The sequence below is a fragment of the Eubalaena glacialis genome, chromosome 19 (assembly GCF_028564815.1).
Source record: "Eubalaena glacialis isolate mEubGla1 chromosome 19, mEubGla1.1.hap2.+ XY, whole genome shotgun sequence".
Lineage (NCBI taxonomy): Eukaryota > Metazoa > Chordata > Mammalia > Artiodactyla > Balaenidae > Eubalaena > Eubalaena glacialis.
Genome location: NC_083734.1, coordinates 50868547 through 50896206, shown reverse-complemented (window position 1 = coordinate 50896206; position 27660 = coordinate 50868547). Strand labels below are relative to the sequence as shown.

Below are 27660 nucleotides of genomic sequence, written 5' to 3'. Positions count from 1 at the left end.
TCAGGGCCGCGTGGTCACCGTGACATTGGCGGGTGTCTGCATCCAGAGCGGCCTCCTGCCTCCCACCCGTGCCACTCCTCTGCCTCGCGCCCTCCTCAGGAGACTTTGCAGCTGTTTCTGGTGCAGTGTCTGGGGGGACTCTGGGGAAGGTGGGCGGCCTTCGCTTTTCGGAGGCTGGTCCTCTTGTGGCCAGAGCTGGTGGCGAGGGAACAGGGGCGGCCGTGCATCACCCTGGCATTCAGGCCGCTGGCCATCGAGAAGGACTTGAGGTGGCTCCTGAGGGCCGTGGGCAGCGGCAGCCTGTCCACCAGGTGCACGGGCGTGCAGGACACCACTGCCCGGCAGCACAGGTCCTGCAAGCTCAGCACTTGGGAAAGAAAAGAAAACCTATTTCACTTGTGTTGTCCTGGGCACGGGGCCAACGCAGGGGCAGCCACACACCTGTCTGCCCTCCTCTCTGGGACTCTGGGGCAAGATGTCCCACCCTGTGCCCACGTGCAGTGATTGGAGATGGATGGTCCTGCTTTCATCACCTTAAATCCAGTTTGTCCCCAAACTTGAGACCCCCACCATCTCTCCCTCTAGGTCTGAGAGGTGAGTGGACTGTCTGTCCAGCGATGGCCAATGAGGTCTCCTCAGGACTAACGTGACCAACTTTTGGGGTCGGAGACCAAGGGCTTCAGGAGACGTGCTTCCCCAACTGAGTAGCTGACACCAAAAACGTGTGTTATCAGCTTTATAAAGACATACTGGAGAATACACCAGAAAAGCAAATGCTGCCATTTATGTTTCACCTACATCGTTCGTTCTGTGAGTCAGGGTCCCTGCTCAGATAGAGAGGGGCTCCCAGGGGCCTGCTGGGAGGAGGAATGGCATCTCACCCCTGATGCAGTCGGGACACCCTTCAACCTCTGGAGGATCAGACAGAAGAAACACGACCCAGGGCTTTGGCTCCTTTTGGAATCAAGGTCCTAACAAATAACGTTCATAACAGTGCTTCTCAACTGGGGGCGATTTTGACTCCCCAGGACATTTGGCAAAGTCTGGAGACATTTGTGGTTTTCACAAATGGAGGCAGGGAGACCAGGGATGCAGCTCACCCACAGCACACACGATGCCCCCACCAGAGGACACTCCATCCAAAATGGCACTAGTGCCGAGGGGCAGAAGCCCTGATTTAGGAGAATGCAGAGAGTGGCCCGGGGAATGGGTCCTGGGAGGCTGAGCGCTGGCGGGGCTGCACGGACACCTACCCTTGCTTGGCCTCCAGAGCCGGTCCATCCCATGCCGCAGCAGCACGATCCTGGCCAGCTCCATAAAGGACTCAGTGATGTTGAAATTGCACAGCGGGCTGACCTCGAAGAATGTCACACCCAGGCGCTCCGCATAGGCCTGGGCCTGTTCCGTGGGGACCTGCCGCTTGAAGGCCAGGTGCAGGCGGTTCCCCACCAGGATTTTAGGGACCCCTGGGGCGTGCTAAAGGGTGACAGAAGGGCAAGGAAAGTGGGTCCTGTGCAGGCTTTGTTGTTGGTACCATGGGTGTCCCAGGGTGAGTGGTGTCCACCCAGAACCTCAGAATGTGTCCTTTTTTGGAAATAGGGTCTATGCAGATGTAATTAATTAAGATGAGATCTTGGGGTGGACCCTAAATCCAGTCACTGTGTCCTTATAAGAAGCGGAGAGGACATAGGACACACAGGGAGGAGGCCACGTGATGGTAGAGCAGAGACAGAGTGACACGTCCACAGGCCAAGGACCAGGGACTGTCGGCAACACCAGAAGAAGGAGGCAGGAAGGATCCTCCTCTCGAGTGTCTGGAGGGATCGCGGTCCTGCCGACACCTCGCTTTTGGACTCTGACCTCCAAAACCGAGAGAATACGTTTCTGTTGTTTTCAGCCACACGGTTTGTGGTGAGTTGTTACGGCCGCGCCAGGACACTCACACAGTGGGTGGGACTGACCACTCCACGTCTCCACTGGCAGCTGGGCCGGTCAGGGTGCCAGCAGGCAGCAGCCTGGTCACCACCTGTCAACCTACCTGACTGCATGCAGGGCCCGATCCTGTGCTGGGAGGTGACGCGTCCTCCTCCCTGTGGCTGGAGCCTCGTGCCCTGGCCACCCCAGCCCGCCCCCCCTCACAGGGCCACATGGACAGAGCCCTGGCCATGCCATACCTCATTGATCTCCTTAATCCACCGGTCGATGCCATCAAAGGACCAGCGGTTTGCGATGTCGTAGACCAGGATCACACCCTGGGGGAGGCACAGTCACTTGTGGACAGTCTGGCTGGCATGCAAGCCACTCAGGCACACACTCACAACCAGCTAAATAGCCATTTCACTTATGTTAACACAAAACATATTATTTTGATTTGTCTGCCAAATGTAGCAGTTATATGATCACTTCCAGTGATATTTCATAAGCTCATTGATAAACCCTCAAATGTGAATGTGAGTTGGGGACTGGAATTCAATTCCCCACATTCATGAGCTGGTCCAGGGACATGGAATGCGGGGGTACTGCAGAGCCCACCCACCTGGACGGAGGGCTCTCACATACGTACAGACACACACGCACATGAACACGGCACACACACAGCCCACATGCCTGCATATTTATGTACACACACGTGTAGATACACGTGCCTACACACCGCTCATGCACACGTACATACAAATGTAACACATGCACACACACATCCCTGATGCTGAGGGCTTGGGAGCCACCAAACAGTCCATGGCACACTTTTAGACTCTGGCATCAACTTGTATGTGAGCTAATTGCCTTGTCCTCCAAGTATCCATTAAAGAACATTCCAAAAGGCATTATTCAAAGTCAGTTTGAGGGACTTCCCTGGTGGTCCAGTGGGTAAAACTCCGTGCTCCCAATGCAGGGCCCCGGGTTCGATCCCTGGTCAGGGAACTAGATCCCACATGCATGCCGCAACTAAGAGCCTGCATGCTGCAACTAAGAAGCCTGCATGCCACATCTAAGAAGCCCGCGTGCTGCAACTAAGAGCCAGAGCAGCCAAAACAAATAAATTAATTAAAAAAAAAAAAGAAAAACAAAGTCAGTTTGACCTCCCGGTTCAGGGGTCTTACCTGTGCGCCCCGAGAGTAGGAGCGGAATATGGTACAAAATCTTCCCTGACCCGACGTATCCCTGGAAAAGATGTTGGAGGTCTGTAAGAAGAAATCACTGCTTCCCGACAACAAGGTTTTTGAACTTGGGAGCCACAGCAAATGCATTTTACAGTTGTCAGTTGGTGGCCATCCCACAGAAAGTCCGAGCCCCCAACAAGACATTGGGCACTTTATCCCTGGAGAGATCTGGACATTGGGATGTCCTTTTGGGCTCATTCTCTTTTCTAATTATTTAAAAAGTCAACTAGAGAAAATAGTGATGGGTTTCAACATAATAATTCTGACATTTCAATAAGTCTAAGTTTTTAAAAAGTTGTTTAATTTGGAGATAAAGCTGTGTAGTAAGGAATGTGAGTCTACACTGGGAGAGAAATAGGCCAAAGGATTTGGTGGGGTCACTCCACTTCCAATTAACTCTAAAAGATCATGGGAATCCCCTGGCCAGTCCAGTGGTTAGGACTCCTGGCTTTCACTGCCAAGGGCGTGGCTTCAGTCCCTGGTCAGGGAACTAAAATCCCACAAGCCATGTGGCACAGCCAAAAAAAAAAATAAATAAAAATAGAAGGTCACATGAAGTCAGCCCTGTGGATGCATCCCTATGTTCATCAATACAAGGAAGTGACCCGGGGGTGCATTGACTAGGATAAAGAAGAATAGCACTTCTGGGATCGACTCTGCCCTGTGTGGGGGAATTTACTAAGATGGACCACCAGGATCAGGCAAGGGGGCTTCGTTTTAGACGCCGAGGACAACAGCTTTCTGAGTCCCGTACAAGTTTGGGTTGAGAGGGGAGCCCTCAGGAGGTCTCCCGGGAGGGAGGAAGGGAAAAGAGACTTGAGAGTCAGCAGTGGGAAGGGACAGGGTCATTGAGGGGACATCGTGGAGAGAGGCTTCCTGGCCCAGACTTGGGGGCTGACTGCTCCTGATTAGGGGCAGATGGGGGTGGGAGAAGGGGCTCCCGGCCACTGCAGACACTTGTGGCTTGGGGAGAGGTCTGGCATGGGCAGGCGGGAGAAGGGAACCATGCAAGTGACCATGCAGGTGGTCCAGGAGAGGGGATGACGCAGGGGCTAGTGACAGTGGTCAGGAAAGCCACATGGGTTGGGGGCAACTCAGGGATTAGTCACAGCAGGAAAACCCTAGTCCCCCACCCCCGGAACTGGAGGGGCAGGGGTGTGACCAGAGTCTCAGAGCCAGGGCTGCCTGGAGTGGGGACCAAGAAGGAGACCCAGTCCAGAGCTAGGCGACACCCTGACCTCTTGCCCTCCCACCCTCCACCCTCCGTCCTGTTGATCTTGGTCACGACACACAGCCCCTCTGGGCACTAGAGAGGCAGACGCAGAAGCACGTCCACATGCTCTGGACAGGCTCCAAGGCCCACACAGATCTCATCTCCCTCGGGGGGCACTGGGTCAGGCTGGGGCCGAAGCAGTGGATATTCCCACAGGTGGTACCAGAGCCCCCGAGGGCCTGGACAGACCCGCCCTGTGCTCAGGGGCCGGGCAGGACCCCTGACTCACCAGAGCTGCAGCTTCACCCGCCGGCCGTCCAGCAGGATGGTGGTGGTCTTGTAGTCGATGCCTGTGAAAGAGGGTCAGGGTGGCTTAATGCAAAGCACTTCCGCAGTTAGGCTCAGGTAAAAGGTGCAGATAAACTCTCTCACGCTGGGGGAGAAAGGACTTCCCGCCGGTGCAGATCCAGGGCTCACAGAGACGGCTGGACTGGGCCCTGCTTGGACCCTCCCCTCACCCACCAGCCTTGCCCACTTGCTCTGTGGAGCGGGGCCTCCAACCTCCCTCCACTCCTCCCTCACCACCACTGCCTCCAGCTCAGCGCCCAGGCCCCCGCCGCTGCCCAAAGGGTGGGCAAGCAGGAGCCCCCTGAACCGTTCAGCAGCTGGCTCCACGCATGGCCTGCTGGCCCCGGGTTTGCCGAGTGGCTGTGGGCAGCCCACTCACACACCCTTGTCTCCGCTGGACTCAGGGCTAAAACACAGAGATAGTTTCCCCCAAGTTATCACACTAAGAATGTAAAGTAAAAACGTGTGGAATATGAAATTAGGTATGAAGTATTATCTCAACTATGCAAAGACAAAACGTGTGTACGTATGTGCACAGGGGTGATGAAATAAAATTCATGTTTTATGGCAAGACAAGAAAAACTTAAACATAAAAAGTTTTTCTGCCCTTACGGGCCTCCTCGCTCCCCTTTAGTGTGTATTGTGCATCTGCATTGACCAGACCTCCTTAGGAGACAACACTCCTTCTTAATTTTGTAAACCGTCAGGATGACCTGCTCAGCACTTGATAACTCCTCAGGAGATAACCTTCCTTCCTAATGTTGTAAGGGGTCACGATGACCCAGTTTTGCTTTGGAGGAGCAGACCTAGATTGTATAAACTGTCAATATGTCATTTGATGTATATCCTTTTGTCTCAAAAACGTCTATAACTGTACTTTGACCTCTGACAGTTTTCAGAGCTTTCTGAAAGACTGTCTCCCAGGTTATAATCCTCAGGTTGGTGCAAATAAAATTTTCCATTCCTTTCTTAGACCAACTATTGATTAATTTTTTCATCAACATGCATGGCGTAGTCGGCAGGATATCAGAGACGCCCACCAGAGGATACCTGGGGTCTACCCTAAACTGGTGCTCAGTACTAGCCCTTTGAGCCCCACCTGCTTCTTGGAACTCCTCAGGTGTTCCGGTGAGTTCTCCTGATATCCAGATCTCATTATTTAAGTGATGATCCTACAAATTTTATTCAAGCTTTTTTGTACTTAAGACTTGGAGTCTTAAGGGGCACCAGTGCATTTCCTTGGCAGGGTCCTAGGGGGATCTAGGCAGGAGGCCCCGGGAAAAATAGGTGGCTGGAGTTTCGTTAAATTTGGCTTAAATTAAAAACAAACAAAACAAAAAAAAACCAAGTTGATATATGGTCTGAGCAAATGGTTTGCCAGTGAAACGAGACAGCTTGCTCAGCCCCAAGAACAAGGAACACCTGCTCCTTCCGGCCACAAGGTGTCCTCAGGTGACTGAGAACCTAGTGGAAGTATCTGGGGATCAATCTTCCAGATGTGTAGCAGTACTACAGCAGATCCCACTACAACAATTAAGTAAATGCTGCTCTTCCAGGGACGCAGGAGATAAAGGCTGATCACCTAGTGCTCCAAGCACCCACAGCGGTTTTAGATTGTCAGAGGGAGAAACCAAGACATGTAAAAGAGCCGAACCGACCCTAGCGTAATTCCTTGGAGAGCTTGACTCAGAAGCAGCACCCACAACCATACTGTCCTCAGAAAGTTGTTCAGATCATATCTTTTCTCTGAATTAGGCAACCAAATTGATAATGGGAAATTGTGCTTCAAAGGTCAAACAGCTCCTGAATGGACAGCCACCTATGGTGATACCAGCTGGGTTTATATAGAGCTGATGCTTGCAAGTGCTTAGCTAACTGGGAATCAAAGGAAATCCCGCCCTGAAATGACCAAGCCGGGATTCTTTTTTGGCATTCCAAACTGATTTTTCCGTGAACAGTCAGAAGAAGCCAACAGAGGGTAATTTCTTACCATGTCAGTCAGTCTCCTGGACCCCTGCCCACAGGGTCTACTGGAAACAAGAGTGATAAGAGCTTTACTTTTTTCTAAAATTGGATTAGCAGCAGAAATTATTTGTAGGGCTATATTCTTGGATCCTTTGAATTGGAAAGACTCCTAAATATTTGTAGGGCTAGCTTCTTGGATCCTTTGAATTGGAAAGACTCCTAAATTGGAAAGCTCTCATCTTAAACTATTGTACCTATTTTAATTGGTATGCAAAAGCCCCAAAAGGCTTCAAAATTCCAAAATAGCCTCATTGAAGGATTTGTTGTAGAAGGCTAATGAAAGATTGATCATATAAAAGGTACCTACAATAAAAGACTATAAAACTGCCATAACTACTACTCCATCCTCCTTTTTTTTCTTTTTTTAATTTTTATTAATTTATGTATTTTTTGGCTGCATTGGGTCTTCGTTGCTGGGCGCGGGCTTTCTCTAGTTGTGGTGAGCTGGGGCTACTCTTCGTTGTGGTGCGTGGGCTTCTCATTGCAGTGGCTTCTCTTGCTGCGGAGCACGGGCTCTAGGCATGCAGGCTTCAGTAGTTGTGGCACACGAGCTTAGTTGCTCCGCGGCATGTGGGATCTTCCCGGACTAGGGCTCAAACCCATGTCCCCTGCATTGGCAGGCATATTCTTAACCACTGTGCCACTAGGGAAGTCCCTAAATGGTTATCTTTAGAAATGGGACCACCTGAGGTTATAGGTGAGCCTCTTGGGGTCAAAGGTTGAACTGAGGGCCATAGTGAAAGAATTTCTTAAACCCAGGGAAGATCCTCAAAAGGTTTTGTAAATGGATTACCAAGATGGGAGGCCCCAGGTCTGTCTAAACCTGTGACCATAGCTGATATTCAGAGCCTGATAGGAAAAAAAAAATTTTTTTTGGCCTTCTCCTCTAAGCTAAATGAAGGAAAGAAAAACATTCTCACATAGGTGGATGAGTATGTTGGTACTTTGATATCCTTTAGGTGGCCACCCAATTATCTGAGGAATTAAAAACAGCTGTCCTTGTTTTAGAAATCTAGTGTTTACAGGAACAAAGGTGTGGCTCCAGAAACAGCCCAAGGCCCACCAATACTTTTACCACTCCCATAATCTCCCCTATTTATCTTAAGAGGCTGTAAGTAAAACAAAATCTGGCTTTAAGGGAAGAAAGAAAATCCTCCTAGGAGAACTTGCATTTTTCCTCCTCTGCCTTTGAGATACAAATGTTCTATCCAGTCTTCTCCAGGAGCTCTTATCCAGGCCATCTTCTTCTTTTTTTTTTTTTTTAAAGGGAACGCTATTTATTTATTTATTTTTGGCTGTGTTGGGTCTTCGTTTCTGTGCGAGGGCTTTCTCAAGTTGCAGCGAGCGGGGGCCACTCTTCATCGCGGTGCGCGGGCCTCTCACTGTCGCGGCCTCTCTTTTTGCGGAGCACAAGCTCCAGATGCGCAGGCTCAGTAGTTGTGGCTCACGGGTCTAGTTGCTCCGCGGCATGTGGGACCTTCCCAGACCAGGGCTCGAACCCGTGTCCCCTGCATTGGCAGGCAGATTCTCAACCACTGCGCCACCAGGGATGCCCCCAGGCCATCTTCTTTAATGCAAATTTCAGGAAGGTAACTATTTTGTTTTTTTAAAAATATTAATTTAATTTATTTTTGGCTGCGTTGGGTCTTAGTTGCGGCTCGCGGGATCTTCATTGGGGCAGGCGGGATCTCGTTGCGGTGCGCAGGCTCTTGGTTGTGGCGCGGGCTTCTCTCTCTCTAGTTGTGGCATGCGGGTTTTCTCTCTCTAGCTGTGGCGCGTGGGCTTAGTTGCCCCACATCATGTGAGATCTTAGTTCCCCGACCAGGGATTGAACCTGTTTCCCCTGCATTGGAAGGCGGAATTTTTACCACTGGACCACCAGGGAAGTCCCTCAGGAAGGTAACTCTTATCCAAAGGAGAAAACAAAAGAGGGATAGGTAATTTGGAACTTGATTTGTCAAGGGCAATACAAATCTTAAATGCCTTTTCCATAAATATTAGTAACAAGGATTTAGCCATCTAAACAGGTGACCTTGATTTGTTCCATCTGCAAGAAACCCAATTTGAATCCAACATCTTTTGTAACTTACGTGTTTTACATTATTGTACCTGATTCATGGTTGAAACTCTGGAATGGGAACTGGGGTCTCTGTGTCTGTGTGTTTGTATGTATCCGTAAATGTGTGTGTTGTAGACGTGTGGCATTGCCAAAATTAATTTGTAAAAGAGCTCTATCTAACTGGCTTAAAGGATAATAAGCACTTATACAAATACTCAGAAATATAAAAGAAATGAACCCAAATGAACTTCAGGATCACATGATCTAGGGTTAATTTTTAATGAATGAAAACAAGTTTGAGTTTATTGGTTTAATTATAAAGACATATCTTTTTTTTTTTTTGGCCACACCACGCGACATGCGGGATCTTAGGTCCCTGACAAGGGACTGAACTCGCCCCACTGCAGTGGAAGTGCAAAATCTTAGCCACTGGACCACCAGGGAAGTCCCAATATAGACATACCTTTAAAGTCATCAACATTAAGTATATACTACTTTGTATGTAGGTTTACCAGAAATCAAATAAGATCGTATAATTCCTGTCACAAAATTTGTCTACAAGAAAAATAACCTGATGTGATGAAACTTTCAAGCAAATTAAATGTAAACGAGATAAGAGCTTTTAGGTGAACTCTTTAGGAATGATTATGTTTTAGGACTGTCTACTTAAAAATAGTTTCTCCATATTTTTGGCAGTTTTGATTACACTTTATGTAACTTATAAAGTGATAGTTTCTTGCCTTTCACGCTGTGTATCACCTACTCCTACTAAGACAATGATATCTAAACAAATTGAAACTATTGATCACATCTACAGTTCTCCATAAATTAATGAACATCCACGATGCACATGCTTCCTCCCCAGGTGGAAATTAACCTTCACACAGAAGAATCAGGGATGGGGCGTATGTGGGGAGCAGCTCTGGGGAGAAGGAACAGTGGAGAGAGTCCAGAATGGCTCAGCCTCAGGATCTAGCCTGAAACCAGGCCCACCCCTCAACCTGTCGGTTACATAAGGCCACAAACTCCTTTTTGCTTAAGCTTCTTTGAGTTGACTTTTTTGTTTGCACCAAAAAATGCCCTGACAGAAAACCCATGTAGCACAGTGACTGGAGAGAGGGACAGAGGAAACCTGACACACAAATCCTGGAAAAGCTGCGGAAGATATATTTTAACATCTTCCCAAAGCAGAGCACAATGCCTCCCACACCCCAGAATTTCACTAACAGTGAACATGTATTTAAAAGAAAATCTACAGGAATTCCCTGGTGGTCCAGTGGTTAGGGCTCCGCCCTTTCACTGCCGAGGGCGTGGGTTCAATCCCTGGTCAGGGAACTAAGATTGTGCAAGCCGCGTAGTACAGCCAAAAAATAAAAATAAAAGAAAATCTAACTCAATGATAATGATCTAACTATTAACATTCAGGACCCAAACTGAACTCTGACTCCAGTGGTTGTTCCCACCAGGACAGCCCTGCCAGGTCACCTGCCCTTGGCACACTGACCCTGACGCCCAGGACCCTGAGGCACCCTCCCAGAGCCGCGTGTGCTTTGGAGACCCAGGCCCACTCGGTCTCCACCAGTGTTAGTGTCCTTTAGAGCTGCAACCCGGCCTACTTCCCTCCATCTGTTCAGCTGTGCACTCCCATGGAAAGCACCTCCTTTGAATTGGGGACAGGGCAGAGCAGGGGAGATAAATCTTGAAAAAACACTGCCCACCCCCACCCCCCATTTGATCTGTAGGGTGGAAAATGGGAATGGAGATGGGCTAGCCCCCTGGGGACCCCTCAGGTCCCCCACGTAGCACTGTGAAGACCCTGCAGCGAGAAGCTCTGTGGTGCGTGGGATCAAATCCCAGTCCTGACGACCAGCGGCTTCCTCCCTCTCCCCGTGCCTCAGTTTCCCTGACAGCTCACGTCTGGTACCTGCCGCCAGCAGTGGCCTCAGCTCAGCACAAGCTCCATTCTTCCCCAGGCCTTTGGGTCCCAGGAGATAAACCCTCTGTCTCAGCTGTACCTGCCACAGAGAAGCCCCCAAATTCCACCCATTCACGCCAGGTTCGAAGTCCCATTGGGAGAAGAGTCTCTTTTCTCATACACTTATTTATTGAACCGTTTTCTTTTATGTTCCTCCTGTTATGTGTTTGCTCTGTTCCTATTTATTGTATTTCCTCTTCTCTGTTACTTCATGTTTTTGACAGTAGTAGTGTCAGTGTTAGGGTCAAAAGGTGTAACGCACATTCGCTGCACTGAGCTAATTCACCAAGAAGTCTGTCCATCAAAATAAAATAAAAATACACAAAAGCTCCTAGAACAAAGCCTGTCGGAATGTTCACTGAGTGAGTCAGGACAACAGAGACAAGAAGAGAGATAATTTTAGCCTGAAAAACAGCAAATGTCAAATGCCAAGACACTCCCTACACTTTGAGGCCATGTGATGTGTAAATAATCTATTTCAGCTCATCCAGCACCTGCCGAATTCTATCTCCTCGAGCAAGAGGACGCAAACATGTAAATACTGGTTAAGTATCATTGACAAACATATTCATCATGAGGACGTGCTTTCGAGAATGTGTCTTATGTTGAATTAAAGTATCAGAAAGCAGGGTGCTGGCTGCCAGGGGCTGGGGAGGGTCCCGGTTTCCATTTGGCGGGTGAGAAAAATGTTCTGAAATGAGAAAGTTACAGGGTCGTGAATGTACCAAATACCACTGAATTGTTCACTTTAACATGGTTAATTTTATACTATGTGAATTTCACCTCAAAAGAATGTATATACATATGTCCTATCCAGAGACCAACTCTGGCCTGGCTTCCCCAATCAGAAGGGCACTTTGCTGGGAGATGTTGGGGTGCCTCGCAGGACCGAGGGGGTAGGAGGGCTGCATAATGGGGCTCAGGATGGGAGAAGCAGGGAGACCCCAGGGCTGAGGTACAGGCCCAAGCTTCACCCATGGCCAAGGCCCAGAGCCTGCCCCTGCGGGGCTGCCTCCTGTTTCTAAATGGTTCTAAAAGTGAGTCATGCATTTTTTTTTTGGCTGCGTGGCATGTGGAATCTTAGTCCCCTGACCAGGGATGGAAGCGGTGCGAAGCGCAGAGTCTTAACGACTGGACCCCCAGGGAAGTCCTGCAAGTCACGTTTTAAATGGCATTTGAAGTGTGTTCATCATATGAGAATCCCACACAGAGAGCAGTTACTGAAATCAGCACCAGTCCCCCTCCTCTTCAGAATCTACCCCACCTCCTTTTTGAAAAGGAAAGTATGTTCCCTGCATGTTTCTCCTTCCTGGTTTTTCTCTGTGAAATAGCAAAGCGGTGTGACCCAGGTGCTTCCAGTCTCCTCGTGGCCTGGCTGCCCCAGCTCATCCACACAGCTCCCAGCTCTTAGCTGCCTGAGCCCCTCACTCGCCACTCTGGGGGCTAAATCCTCCCACACCCTCCCTGGCAGGGACAGGACCACTGTCACGCCTGCCTTGTTCCCTAATGGCCTGTGTCTGTGCTGAGCTGCTGCGTCCAGGTACCCTGTGAAATCCCACAGCAAGGACAAGCCCCACCAACCAGATACCGGCGGGACCCGGCACATCATCCCCCATGAGTGAAACTGGGGAGTAACCCAGAGCCTTCCCTAACCATCGCTCAGGTGTGGCCAGATGATAGCCCCCTCTTTCCAGAGCCCCGACACCTCAGAGGGTCCCAGTCACTTCAAATTGCAGGGCTGCCCCTGCCAGGTCTCGAGGTCACCCCGAACCTGGACTCAGGCTGAGGCAGGAGATAGATGGGCCCCAGGCTGAACAGTTTCTCCCCTGTGGACAGAAACTCCATAAAAGCAGGATGATGGAGGAGGCTGGGCCCTGCCCAGATAAGAGATAAAAGACCACATAGTCCTCATTCTTGAAGTCAAGGAGACCTCCCAGACTACACATGCACAGAAAGGCTCCTTGGAGGTCAAAAAGGGAGGGGGCGCCACCCCATAGTAAGTGATGTCAACTACCCATAGGCCTCTTTGCTAGAATCCATCTTGGCTAAGAGATGCGCACGCACACACGCGAGGACCCTGAGATAAACAAAATATAGATGCAGAACCAGGCAAAGCAAGATGATTGCCAAAGGAAACCTGGAAGAAATGCCCCATAAAAGTGATTCAAACTACCACAGCTCTCTCTCTGAGCCCGCCTGTGTGTCTATCCACATGTACCGTACTATTTTTCCTCCTAATAAACACTTTACTTGCCTCACTACTTTCCGTCTCTATGTCTCTATGTGGAAACTCATTTCTACACAGCGACGGGTCAGGGCCTTGTCACTGTCCATTGGTCCCTGGTGGTCTGGTGGCTAGGATTCAGTGCTGTCACTGCCACTGCCAGACCTCAGTCTCTGGCCGGGAACCGAAATCCTGCTTCAAGCCGCTGCAGGCTGAGGTCACCCGAGATCAAGGCCAGCAATAGGGTTCAGCGGTCAGGCCAGGAGGGGCCTCCCCCCGCCCTACTTTGGACAGCCCAACAGTCTGGGTGACACTGCCAGGGAAAGCATTGCCATCCTCCATGAAAAAAAAAAATGGCGGCGGGACTTCCCTGGTGGCACAGTGGTTAAGACTCTGTGCTCCCAATGCAGGGGACCCAGGTTCAATCCCTGGTCAGGGAAGTAGATCCCACATGCTGCAACTAAGAGTTCGCATGCCACAACAAAGGAGCTGGCGAGCCGCAACTAAGGAGCACAAAAGCCACAACTAAGACCCAGCCCAACCAAATTAAAAAAAAAAGTGGGGGTGCATCTTTGATTTTAAAGTGCAGTTTTCTGATATCACCACCCCTTTTTCCTGCCTGTCCCACGGTGGGGGCCCTGCAGGCTCTGCCATCTACCACCTCCAGTCCGGGCAGCTCTGCTCACTTGGGTGGTCAGCCCCCGGGTGAGCTGTGTCAGGGAAGCGGAGCTTTATTTTCAGTAGCACCCCTGTGCGAATACATCCAACCACGGAGGTGCCACGTGTCTTCAGATTCAATCTCCTACTATCATCCCTTAGGAGCAGCAGAGGCCGAGACCACCTGCTGTGTGTCAGGGGAAGGAAAGGACCTCACTGGAACCACACACGGAGGCTCTCGTCACTGGTTGTGATCACGACCAGCCGAGCAACTGTCCCAAAGCTGGACGGCAAACCAGGCCACCTGTCCATGCTCTGGAGGCCAGTTTCGGATGAGCTGCCCTGAGCTTGGAGAGCCCATGCCACCTTCTCTATTAGCCCGAAAGATGCAGGGACCTCATTTTATCTTCAGTGACTGTGGTCTCAGGACACTAAATGTCAGAGAGGGTGAGAGGCTAGACAGACACCTATGCAAGATCTGTATGCTAAAAGCTATAAACCACTAGTAAAATAAATCAAAGAAGATCTAAATAAGTGGAGAGAAATACTGTGTTCATGGATTGATAGACCCAGTATAGTGAAGATGGCAGTTCTCCCCAAATGGATCCACAGATTCAGTCTCAAAGACCCTAGCAGGATTTTTCGGGGCGGGGGGGGGCTAGAAATTGACAAAGCTAAATTTTATTATTTATTTATTAAAAAAAATTTTTGGCCCACCTTGCAGCTTGCGGGATCTTAGTTGCTCAACCAGGGATTGAACCCGCACCCTCTGCAGTGAAAGCACAGATTCCTAACTACTGGAATGCCAGGGAATTCCCAAAGCTAAATTTTGCATGGAAAGTTAAAGGAATTAGAATAGTCAAAACAATTTTGAGGGCTTCCCTGGTGACGCAGTGGTTAAGAATCCGCCTGCCAGTGCAGGAGACACGGGTTCGAGCCCTGGTCCTGGCAGATCCCATATGCCGCGGAGCAACTAAGCCCGCGAGCCACAACTACTGAAGCCCACGTGCCTAGAGCCCATGCTCCCCAACAAGAGAAGCCACCGCAATGAGAAGCCCATGCACCATGACGAAGAGTAGCCCCTGCTCACCGCAACTAGAGAAAGCCCGTGCACAGCAACGAAGACCCAACGCAGCCAAAAATAAATAAATAAATAAAATAGATTTAAAAAAAAAACAATTTTGAACAAAAGGAACAAAGTTGGAGGACTCACACTACCCAATTTCAAGACTTACTATATATTTAAAGTAGTCAAGACAGTGTGATACTGGCATAAAAATACACAACAGAAAAATGGAACAGAACTGAGATGAGAAATAAAACCACACAAATATGGCCAATTGATTTTTTTTGTTGTTGTTGTTTTTTTAAAGATTTATTATTTACTTATTTACTTATTTATTTTTGGCTGTGTCGGGTCTTAGTTGCGGCACATGGGGTCTTCGTTGCGGTATGCAGGATCTTTAGTTGTGGCATGTGGGCTCTTTGTTGCAGCACGAGGGCTTCTCCCTAGTTGTGGCGTGTGGTTTTTCTCTTCTCTAGTTGTGGCGCACAGGTTCCAGGGCAGGTGGGCTGTGTAGTTGTGGCGCGGGTTCCAGAGAGCGTGGGCTCTGCAGTTTGTGGCACACGGCCTCTCTAGTTGAGGCGCGCGAGCTCAGTAGCTGTGGTGTGTGGGCCTAGTTGCCCCGTGGCATGTGGGATCCTAGTTCCCTGACCAGGGATCGAACCTGCGTCCCCTGCATTGGAAGGCAGATTCTTTACCACTGGACCACCAGGGAAGTCCCTGGCCAAGTGATTTTTGACAAAGGTACAAATCAGTGCAAAAGAGAAAGCACCCAGTTTTAACAAATGGTGCTGTAACAGCTGGGCATCCCTACGCAAAAGTAGTGAACCTCAGTCCATACCTCATGCTATATAAGAAATTAACTCAGGGACTTCCCTGGTGGTCCAGTGGGTAAAACTCTGTGCTCCCAATGCAGGGGACCCAGGTTCGATCCCTGGTTGGGGAACTAGATCCCACATGCATGCCACAACTAATAGTTCGCATGCTGCAATTAAGAGCCCACATGCCGCAGCAAAGATCCCACAAGCCACAACTAAGACCCAGAGCAGCCTAAATAAATAAATAATAAAAAAAGAAATTAACTCAAAATGGGTCACAGTCATAAATGTAAAACTAAAACTTCTATAAGAAAACAAAAGAAAATCTTTGTAACCTTAGGCAAAGAGTTTGGCAATGATTTCTTACATACAACACCAAAAACATGGTCTATAAAAGAATAAATTGATAAATTGGACTTCTTCAAAATTAAAAACATCTGCTCTTTGAAAGATACTTAATGGAAAGAAACCCATGGACTGGGAGAAAATATTTGCAAAACACATTTCTAATAAAGGACTTGGATCTAGAATATATTTAAACATCCTCAAGACTAGATAATAAGAAAACAAACAACTTAAAAAAATTTTAATGGGCAAAAGAGTTGAAAGACACTCACCAAAGAGAATACCACGAAGATGGCAAATGAGCACAGGAAAAGATGTTCAACCTCGTTAGTTGTTAGGAAATGCAAATTAAAATTACAATGAGAGATCACTGCACACCTATTAAAATGGCTAATATTGAGAAAAACAAAATAAAAAAATACTGACAATACCAAGTGCTGGTGAGGACACAGAACAACTGTACCCCTCATAGGCTGCTGGTGGGAATGAAAAATGGTCGGGTCAATTTGGAAACAGTTTGGCAGCTTCTTTTTTCTTTTTTTAAATATTTATTTATTTATTATTTATTTATTTAGGCTGCGACGGCTCTTAGCTGCGGCATGCAGGATCTTTAGTTGTGGGATGCGGACTTCTTTAGTTGCAGCATGCATGCGGGATTTACTTCCTCGACCAGGTATCGAACCCGGGCCCCCTGCACCGAGAACACAGAGTCTTACCCACTGGACCACCAGGAAAGTCCCCAGTTTGGCAGCTTCTAATAAAGTTAAACATACACGTCATATGACCCAGCAATTCCACTCCTAGATATTTACCAAGTTCACACAAAACGCGTATGCAACTGTTTATATCAGCTTTACTCACAGATTGCCGAAGACTGGGAAGCACCCAGACATCCCTCCAGGGGTGGTTGGACAGCCCGCTGTGGTCTGTCCACGCGCTCAGCAGGAAGAAAAGGTGAAATTGTGCACAACACAGAGGGATCTTAGAGGCTTGTGCCGAGTGCAGAAGCCAGCCCACACACTGTGGGAGCCACTCCACCAACTTCTCAAGGGCAGACCACAGAGCCGAGGACAGATGGGTGGTCTGCAAGGCAGGGGTGCCATTCCTGCCCCAGGGCCCAGCCAATGGGGCGAGGAGCCGACAGGGGCGAGGGGTTCCAGGCCTGAGGCTGTGAGAAGAGGGGCTCCCACTGGGGCCTGGGTCCCAGCTCTTCCTCAGGAGAAGGAAACTGTCCATCTTGGGAGTGTCACTACCGGTACTGGGTTGAATAGTGTCCCCCGAAATCCATGTCCACCTGGAACCTATGAATGGAAACTTTTTTGGAAATAGAGTCTTTGCAGATGTCATCAAGCTGAGGTCACACTGAATGAGGGTGGCCCCCCATCCAGGACCGTCTTGATAAGGATTTGGAGGCAAACAGGGAGAAGCAGAGATTGAAGTGATACTGCCACAAGCCAAGGGACAGCAAGGGTGCCAGCAACACCTGAGCTGGAAGGCTCAAAGACAGATCTTCCCTGGGAGTCTTGGCGGGGGCGGGGGGAGTGCAGCCCTGCTGACACCTTGATTTCGGACCTCTGACCTCCAGGATGGGGAGAGTGTGCACTTCTGTTGTTTTAGGCCATCCCCCACTGCCGCCCCAGTTTGTGATAGTTGTGAGAGCAGCCCTAGGAAATGATGCACCATCAACAGCAACATACCTCCTCCCCCGACTGCCCTCTCCCACCGCCCTGTGCTCCAGACAGAAGCTCAGGGCCCCCGCAGGTCTGACAACATGGGCTTTTGCCTCTCAGGCACCAGGCCAACAGGACACTATTTAAGCCCATGGCCACTCAGCAGTGGTCTACCTTCTAGATTTTACTTCCAGATGGAGTTTCTCCACCTGAGAGAGAATTTAATATTCTTCACACTTATCAATTTATTTTTCCTGTTAAGATAATAACTTTTAACCTTACATATCAGGGTCAACTAGAGTTTAATATGTGTAGTTACGATTCTACCTCTGTAAACTTTTTTTGCTTTTACTTTTAATCAAACAAAATGCCAGTCCTGTCACGAGTCACCATAAGATTCAAATTCATGAGTAAGCTCAGCTGAGTCACATTTAGGGGCGGGTAATCCATTAATTATTAGCTTCAAGAGGTTGGAATACACAACTCATATAAACAGAAAAACAGCCTGAGTGTCACTTTGGCTGAGGAAACCCCAGGATCAGTTAAATGGCCTGTGTGGTTCTCCACCAACAGCTTTGGCACAAGCTATTTGGCACAGCTATGGCACAATCTCCCAAGAGATGGCCAGCAGCAGGTGGTTTTGGGTGGGAAAGGCCGGCATCCAGAGAAAGATTAAGAAGCCAGGCACAGAGTCCCGGGGCCGGAACTGCTGTGATCGGCTGCCGGGCACAGCACAGATGCCAGGACAGGTACCTTCAAAGACTGGGGGCCCTGATGTTTTCCATCTGTTGATTCTAGAAGCATGCCGATCTCTCTCTCTACCCGCCAAGTCTTAGAAAACAAGTCACGCTGTAAGGCCCCATTAACCAAAATCCCAGGTCTGTCGCACTCAAGTCAGAAGTCCCCACAGCAGCCTGAAGGTGACAGGGGCCTGGGTACCAGATTCTAGACTTTGCAACATGTTAAAAAGAGGTTAAGACCTGGAATGCCAAAACCACTTAAGAAAATACAAACCACGGGGCCAAATTCTCAGAAATGTAATTGATTACCATTATAAAGTCCCCAAAAGGCAAAGCATGCTGTGACAAAAATAAGACCACCTAAAAAGACAAGTTGTTCGTATTAGCAGACTGATGAAATGCTGGAGCCATCTTAAGCCAGAGTGGTGCAGTCAGACCAGCTTCAGGAGCCCCTGGAGCCCCTGAAAACGGGTGGGTGGACAGGCAATCTTGCTCCTGGAGAGAAGGAGGGGGAAGGCAACCCAGGTCAAGTGGGGAATTTGGTTGAGGCCTCCAAGGAGGCAAGCCCACTTCTGAAGAAGGTAAACCCTAAAGATGTCACTGAAGTTATTATCTTACATCAGGACCCCTTTAAATTGTCTTGTTTGTGGATCTGACAAAATCTACATAATGGATATTTTTAGGTCCAAACCCCTCGGGTGCTGCAGCTCTTCTGCTTTTGCTTATACACAATTCACTCTTTGTAGCCAATTAAGCTAAAGAAGCCTGGAAAGTTTGAAACAAAGGTTCAGAACAATCTCTTAATGTGAAGTGAACCCACAGCCTGCAAATGCTTGGTGACACACCAGCCACTTCCCCATGCCTTGCAGCTTCTCTTCACCCCACACAACCGGCTCACAGCAAGAAGTGAGCAGGTGCAGCTGGCAGGACCCAGGCAGGACCTCGAGGCTGTGCCTGCCCGGCTGTGCTCACCCTGCAGCCACTCAGGCGTCCTGTGCCAGTGACAGAGGACACAAGGGGTGGTGGGTGGGCCTCTGGCCCCAGCAGCTGAGTCTCTGTCTGGGAGAAACCTGGGCTGGCCGGTTCTGAGTCCCTCCCTGCCTGTCACCTGAAATCAGGTTCGCCTTGGGCTGGGGGCTGCAGGGGTTAGAGGTGAGACTAAAGGGGCTGTCACCACCGCAGAAAGGAGACCCCACAGGACACAGGGGAAGTAGGGCTGATTCAAGGGCTTTTAAAGAGAAAATCTGATATAAATGCAATTTTATCATTTTCAAATACATGGAAGTATTTATGACATAATTTAAAAAACCCAACGCATTAAATTTATTGAGTGCTCACAAGTGGTACTGAGGGAGGTGAAGGAGTTACACCAGGAAGAAGTAGGATAAAACACGACTCGACTCTCAGTTCAAACTTGAAAGTGATGACTTTATAAATCGTGTTTTGAATCTTAACGTGGTTGCCCAGGGAAACTGGCAGAGTAGCTTTAAGCTGCCTGCAGCATCTAGAAGGCAGCGGAAGAGTGCGTGAATCTCCTGGTGGAAAGACTGTCAAAGGCAAAGAGAAAGGACAAATAACCTATCTCACGAGATGATTCTTCTATACTCTCAATAAGTGGGAGTTATTATTTTTATCTCTTGGCAAAAATGAAACTGAGAAAGAAAGATGGGATCTTCCTGCTGGGAAAAGGAAGCTGGAGAAATAGCCAAAAGAGAGTAGTCGGAGAAACAGTGAGTCTCCCGCTGGGAAAAAAACTAGGAGGTGAGAGATTGCAGCCTTTGGTGTCAGTTTGATCCACTTCCCTCTCCCATCACTAATGAAATGAGCAAAATGTAGAAACTCGGCAATCAGGGAAGGAAAGGGTATGGACCTGGTGCCGGGAACACCCCAGCTGGAGCCCAGGGGAGACCCAGGATTAACAGAAGGCAGAGCCCAGCTGCTGAGGCCTTCTTTCTTTCCTTTCTTTTTTTTTTCTTTTTTACATCGTAAAGTACCGAGCTGATCTCCCTGTGCTATGCTGCTGCTTCCCACTAGCTAACTATTTTACATTCAGTAGTGTATATACGTCGATGCTACTCTCACTTCACCCCAGCTTCCCCCTCCCACCCCATGTCCTCAAGTCCATTCTCTATGTCTACATCTTTATTCCTGCCCTGCAACTAGGTTCACCAGTACCTTTTTTTTTAGATTCCATATATATATGCATTAGCATATGGTATTTGTTTTTCTCTTTCTGACTCACTTCACTCTGTATGACAGACTCTAGGTCCATCCATGACGCCTTCTTTCCACTTCTGCCTGGAGCAGGACTTCCGAGGGGAGAGGAGGCGGGACTGGGCACCAACCCACCGGACAGAAGTGAGGCTCCAGGGCCAGCAGGGGCCCGGCAGGACCAGGAGTGTGCACGTCACCCGTGGGAGGGGAGGACAGCTCCCTGGGCAATGGGCCACCCGGCAAGGGGTCTGCGCAGCCCACACTCCCCCTCCTGCTCCTCCTGGAGCTCAGGTTACAGGACAGGATCAGGAACCCAAGGGCCCCTCCCTCCAAGAGTAGGCTGAGAGGAAAACAGAAGGTCCAGCTTGGAGAAGCCAGGCCTCACCAGACTCTGTCAAAGCACAGAATACGTGCAGGCGGATCTGCCTGGGTGTGAGCAAGACGCAGGGAAATGCAGCAGCACCACCTGCAAGCACTGGGCAGACCCACCTGCAAAGGAGAAAGCATGCAGGTGGGCGGCTGTGCGGTCCCTGGGCCACGACAAGGGTGACAGAGCAATGCCGGGAAAGGGGGTCTCCCACTGCATATCTACTTGGGAAAGAATGTGTCTTGACCCCTCCCCCCATCCCTCATCCCAGCGGGATGGCAGCCACCAACGTCAGAGGTAAGACGGTGGAGCCTCAGGGGACAGCCCCACCCTGGGACAGGCAGAGACTTGCTCAACACACCCACAGTCCCTGCCATGAACACCCATCATTTATTTGGACTGTGTTAAAATGAAGGGCTTCTGTTCTTAGAAATACTATTAATGGGGTAAAAGGCCAACACAGATGAGCGTAGATACTCACAATACATATTTCTGACAAGGGATTCACAGCCAGAATACATTTTTCAAACACTCCTACTGACCAGTAAGATAAATTCAACCTAATGAAAAATGGACAAAGGTGTTCAATCTCACTAGTCATCAGAAAAATGCAAATTCAACTACACTATACTTTCCAGAATGGCTAGAATGCAAAACAGCAAGAACCAAATGTTGGTGTGGATGTGGGCAAACAGAACTACCGATCTTTGCGGTGAGAGCATAAACTAAAAAAACAATTTTGGAGTATCTTCTTAAGTTAAACATATGCATACCATAATACTCAGCCATCCCAGGTTTAGGTCTATTCTGACAGAAACGCATCTTTTGTACTCTAAAGACGCACAGTGGGAATGTTCACTCCAGGACTAATCACAACAGCCAGAAACTGGAAACCACAGAAATGCCAACCCCAGCATGATGGGTAAATAAACAGATCGCAGTACGTTCACACCAGGGATATCATAAACCTTCCACAGCCATACACAACCCAGGAGAGTCTCACACAACAGGAGCAAGAGAAGCAGTCACATTACAGCTCTCACTTCTACACAGAATGAATGAGACAAAAGTGGCCCATGTTGTCAGAAGCCAGGCCAGTGGTGACGCTGCGGGGTGTCATGGCTGGGGGAGGGCTGGGGGCCCAGGGGCCTGTTGGTGTTGTGCTTCCTGGGTGCTGGTTGCATGGGCGTGTTAGCTTTGTGAAAATTCACTGAGCTATGCAATTACAATAGGTACACTTACCTATATGTAAATCATACTTCCATAAAAAGTTTAAAAAGGAAGGGAAAAGAGATAGAACCTAACTTAAAAGGAAATATGACCCCAGGAGCAGAAGGAAATTCATCCCAGTTACTTCATGCAATGGAAAAACCTAATAAAAACATGCTGTTGGTAAAATAAGAGTTCAAAGGAGAGTTTTTAATCAAATGAATTTTTAAAGAATTCTTTAAAAATTGAAAAAAAGGAAAATTGTAAAAGTAAGGAAAAATTAGACACCAAAAGGACATCAATACTGAATTAACAAATAAGTTAGAACAGCTAGAAGCAGTTTGCTAAAATAAAAATTACCAATAAATAGGAAAGCCTCGAGAGTACCACAGAAATGCAGAGAGAAAGACAAAAAGAACAAGGCACTTAGAAGACATGAATGGAGGACAGATAAAAACAGCCCAACATAAGAATAATCAGTGTAGTAGGCAGAATAATGGCCCACCAAAGAGATCTGTGTCCTAATCCCCAGAATTTGTGGATATGTTAGGTTACATGGCAAAGGGGAATTAAGTTTGCTAGTCAGGGATGAATTGGGAGATTGGGATTGACATATATACACTAATATGTATAAAATAGATAAGTAGTAAGAACCTGCTGTATAAAAAAATAAATAAAATAAAATTCAAAAATTCAAAAAAAACAAAGTTTGCTAGTCAGGTGACCTTAAATTACAGAGATTATCCTGGATCATCCAGCGGCCCCAGTGTGATCACAAGGGTTCTTAAAAGTGGAGCAGGAGGCAGAGAGTCTACATCAGAATGATGAGATGCGAGAAAGGCCCCCCACCCCCACTGCTGGCTCTGAAGGTGGGGGAGGACCCACAAGCCAAGAGACACAGGCGGATTCTAGAAGCTGGAAAAGGCAGGAAAACAGACTCATTCCTAGCATGTCCAGAAAGGAATGCAGGCCTGCCGACCTTGATTTTAGCCTATGAGACTGTGTTGACAACCGACCACCAGAACTGGAAGAGAATAAATTTGTGTTGTTTCAAGACATTAAGTTTGTGGCAATTTGTCCAGCAGCCACAGGAAACTAATATAACTGGTGTCCCTGAAATAGAAACACCAATAAATGGAACAGAATATGTTTTAAGGACATAAAATAAATTTCCCTAAAATTAAAAAAGAAATCTGCAAATAGAAAGAGTACTCAGTGTACCAGGAGTTCAAAATGAAGCATTCAGCTCTGAGACATGGTCTGGTTAAGCTCATGAAATGAAGCAAAAAGAAGGAATCCGTCAGAAATTCATGAAGAAAATGCAAATCACCTACACGGGAAAAAAAATCAGCTGACTTCAGGCTTCCCCACATCCAATGGCAGAGGGTTGTGGAGCAATGCTTACAAAGGGTTGAGGGAAAGAAAACACAAGCTAAGAATATTACACCCAACCAAGATACTGTTCAAAGATAGAGTCAGTGGACAGACACCGTCAGACATGAAAATGCTCAGGTAATACTCACGAGCCCTTCCTGAAAAATGATTGAAAATGAAATTAGCTAATTAGACAGACAGCAAAATAAAAGGACCATCGGTGAGCACAGAGTTCTCTGAAATGTTGAGTTAACACTGAGCAATTGTGGGCACTGTAGCTACGATACAGAATTGGGTGTTAGGAACCTGGGCAACGTGAACATAACAGCACAGGCCGAAAACTCAGGCGGCGGGTGGAGGGGGATGGGTTGTGAGACTGAAATGCCCTCACCTTTCCTGCCAGAAGCACCCACATTGTTTCAAAGTGAAACGTATCTTTAAAAGAATAATGATGATGATTCCAATTTCTTACAATTTTTCATTATCTCTTTTCTTAATCCAAGAAGAATCTTTCCGTAAACCAAAAACCCACATAGGGCACATCTATCATATCGGGTCTTTTCTGCAGTGTCTCAAGCCAAGCTGACAACAAAACCTTTTGCGGAAAGTGTCTTTTTAGCCTTAATCCTCCCTCTGTGTCAAGGAAAAACCTTGAGAAGAAAGTGCTAACTAGTTGTTAGCAGTCTTGGTTCAGCACATAGAATGAAAGTAATGAAGCAGAAGCACCAAGCCTCTGTTCACACCAGCCAGAAGGACCTCCTTTTATAAACATTTGTCCACATTCCTCCTATTTGCCCCCGCACTGTTCACCTACTACAGAACAGAAAACGTTCCACGGCCTGTTCCCCCAAACATACCCAGGGCTTTATTTGCTGAATGTTTTGTTACTCTACCTCTGGCCCATCCATTCACTGAGTCCCAGGCCCAGAGGACACAGCGGTGAAGGAAACAGACACAGCCCCCACCTCCCACCCCCAGTTGAAACCCAGTGCTGCGCTGTCCAGCAGAACTCTGCCGTCTCACAAGTGGCTGTCCAGCACTTAAAATGTGGCTAATGCACACTTTTAGTTGTATTTCATTGTAACTACGTGTGCTTTAAATGTAAAAAGCCACACATGTGGTTAATGGCATCATCTTGGATGACATGGTTCTAGAATCAGAATCTGCATTTTCATAGGGCTGGGGATGAACCTTACTGTGCACTGCAGTGTGAGGATGGATCCAGGTTTTCACCATCAGCTCATGCCCCCCATCTCAAACCTTCCCCAACTCAGTTTGCCACCCACTGTCTTCTCAATCCTATCCTGCCTGACCAGGACAGGAAGCACCCCCAGGCTGGCTTGAACATTAAGACTCCAGTCTCTGGGCTGCCCTTTTCGGCTCCCCAGGAACCAGACTGCAAGCCCAGGAGCAGCAGCGTCTGTGTTGGAAATGTGGCTCCCGCCCCTGAGATGACAGCTCAGAGGTCCCCTTCCACAGCCACTCATTCTGCACCATCCAAGCAGCCTGTGGTGGGTAAAGACCTGTGGGACAACAGGACACCTGGTTGTCCTCCCACCTCCTGGCCCAAGTTCCTGCCCACGCACTTTCCTCTCCGCCCCTCTTCTTTTCCTCCTAATGTCCACCCCCTCTCAGGGGCTGCTGCTCTCAAACCACAAACTTCGGGGACCCCCTGCCGGCTGCCCTCTGGGCGCTCTGGCCTCCCCTCACTCTGGGACCCACTCTCCTGCACTCTCTGTCGGTGCTTCCCTTCCTGCGCCCCAGGTCACGCTCCCTAGGGTCACTTGGGTTCCCTGCCCTCCCAGGCCTGTTTATCAGCGCAAGGAGCCCCTCTACACGTCACCCTGGAGAAGCCTCGAGACTTGTCCTCTGCGCCTTCTCTCCCTCCCCTTCCATCCGACCCACGAGCAGAGCCACCACCTGGGAGCCTGCACCCGCTGCGCTCCGATCCCACGCTCCTGTCCCCTCGCGCCAGCGCCGCACCCTCCACGCGTGCTTTCCAAACTAGTCGCGCACAAGTGCGGCCTCCCTGCGGGGCACCCCGGAGCAGCCCTGCAAACCCTTCTCCCCAAACCCGGGCTGCATGGCGGCACGCTCTCCTCCGCCTAGCCGTCACCCCCAGATCTGGAGGACCCCAGCGCCCTATCCAGCCGCTCGCTCCCGCCGCACGCTCTGCGTGCGCCTGTCCCAGCCCCACCCCCATGAGCTGCCTGGGTCCCCCACGTCCGGGGTTGGGGAGGGGGTGCAGCCGGGGCTGCCCGCGTAGTGCGGGCGGGATCCAGGCAGCGCCTGGACGTCCCTGAGCCCAGCGCTCCTTTCCCCGGGTCCGCGTCCCCTCTCTTCCCCGGTCCCCGCGCGCTCCACCGCCTCTCCTCCCCGCGCCTCCGCGACCTCGTTTTCCCTCCCAGGTCCCGCGCCCCCCGCTCCCCTGGCCAGCCGAGCGCTCCCCTGGCCCGCCGAGCGCTCCCCTCCTGGACCCCGCGCCTCCCCGGCCTCCCTGGCCTCTCTTGCTCCCCTCTTCGGCTCCGCTCCCCGGGCCCGCGTCCCCTCTCCTCCTCAGCCCCCGCGCGCTCCCCCCCCCCTCCACTGTCCTCCCCGGCCTCGCTCGCGGACCTGCGCCCCTCTCCTGCCAGGTCCCCGAGCGCTCCACCCCCACTCCTTCCCGGCCCGGTGCCTACCCGCGGGGTGGCCGTACGGGGACTCGGCCGCACCGTCCTGCAGGCTCGCCAGGATCTCGCCCTTGCCCACGTCGCTGTCGCCCACCAGCAGGAACTTGAGCAGGAAATCATAGGCGCGGACCGGGCTGCCCCCAGTGCTCATCGTGCCGCACCGGCGCCCGCGCCCATGCCCGGCCCGCGGGACAGCTCAGATGCGGCGGCAGAGAAACCCAGCGCCCCGCTGGCCCCACAGTCCTTGGAGGGCTGCTGGCCCCGCGGCCCCTGATGCCTGACAGCTCTCAGCCCCGCTCCGCCCAGCCATTGGCTGGCCGCAGTTGCTAGGGTGGCTGAGCGCGCTCACTGGCTGGCTGCCCGTCCATCTCGCTTTCGTCTCCGCCTCCAGGCCTTTCCCCACCCGCCCCTCCCGGGAATTTACGGCCTCTGCCGCCAATGGTAGACGGAAGGCGGGGCCGGGGCGGGGGAGAGGACGGTGATGCTACTGCCACAGCCAATGGAGGTCCGGAGGCGGGGTGGGGCGGAGCCAGGGGAGGTACGGGGCGGGGCTATCAGGGGCGGGGCCGGTGTTCGCGCTCCCGCGTGGGCCGGCTGACTGGGTGCCGGGGCTCAACGCCCACCCACCCGGAGACTACGTTGGTCCGGGTGGGGGCGTCGCAAGGGCCGGTTCCGGTCGCAGACGTGTGGCAGGAGACCCGGGCCAGGTCGCCTGGTGTCAAGGACCCGTGTCCCAGGCGAGCCCGGGCTCGCGGTTTCTCCCACGGGTACTCCCACGGCACCATGCAGAGTGCTGGGTGCGCGTGCTTGTGTGCGCGCGTGCACGTGTTCGTGTGTGTCTGTGTGCGCATCCGTGTGTCTGTGTGCGTGTGTGCATGCGTCTGCGCACCTGTGCCTGTGTACGTTTGCAGGTGCTTGGGTGTGCGTCCGTGCAAGTGTCTGTGCAGGTGCTGGGGGAGAGGACCAGGTGGGGACCCTCCAGCTCCCAGGCTTCTCTCCGGGTCTAGGGAGTAGTGGGCGCCAGGCAGGGGCCTGTCTTCTGCGCTGGGTGTCTGACTAGGTGCGCGTTCGTTTACGCGCGGAATCCAGGCAGCGGCACGCGGCGCGCGCCGGTGTGGTGGCGCTCACTCTCCGGAGACGCCACCCTGGGGGCTTCATCGTGAGGCTCGCTGAAGAACTGGCGTCCAGCGGCGGGGAGGCCCGCGGCCCTAGCCTCTCCTGTGCCATCCCTCCACCCAACGGTGGAGACAACGCTCTGCTCGTGGGCAGGGAACTGCTTTAGGCCCCACTTGGGGGGTGGGGGCAGAGGAGAGATAAAGGAAGAAGAATTACAAAAGCAATTGTTTAAGATTTTTATCGTTGTCATTTGCACTTCTTTGGACCTAAAAACGGGTTTACTTTGGAATGCTAGTTTAGTTTACAACACCTATTGCTTATTGATTGATTAGTTGGTTTATGTACTGCTGAAGCCACTATTAAAAAAAAAAAGAGTAAGATGAAAGGATGGAAAGTGGACACTGGACAAATAT

General features: G+C 50.2%; 1 protein-coding gene across 1 annotated transcript; it reads right to left on the bottom strand.

Moving 5' to 3' along the window:
* On the bottom strand, nucleotides 1-26412 carry RAB40B (RAB40B, member RAS oncogene family). Its single transcript, XM_061175452.1, has 6 exons — nucleotides 26141-26412; nucleotides 4664-4724; nucleotides 3102-3162; nucleotides 2175-2252; nucleotides 1254-1476; nucleotides 1-367 (listed from the first exon to the last, which is right to left on the bottom strand). The coding sequence occupies exons 1-6, from the start codon at nucleotides 26280-26282 to the stop codon at nucleotides 96-98; spliced, it is 837 nt and encodes a 278-aa protein (XP_061031435.1). The 5' UTR covers nucleotides 26283-26412; the 3' UTR covers nucleotides 1-95.
* Nucleotides 26413-27660: the final 1248 nt, after the last annotated feature.

Bases quoted from the DNA above. Each gene is read 5' to 3' on its own strand.
- RAB40B (XM_061175452.1), bottom strand. From the start codon at position 26,282: ATGAGCACTGGGGGCAGCCCGGTCCGCGCCTATGATTTCCTGCTCAAG. The intron at 3,163-4,663 runs GTGAGTCAGGGG...CATCTTTTCCAG, and splicing joins CGGGTGAAGCTGCAGCTCTG to GGATACGTCGGGTCAGGGAA. The intron at 1,477-2,174 runs GTATGGCATGGC...GTCACCCTTTAG, and splicing joins GGATTAAGGAGATCAATGAG to CACGCCCCAGGGGTCCCTAA.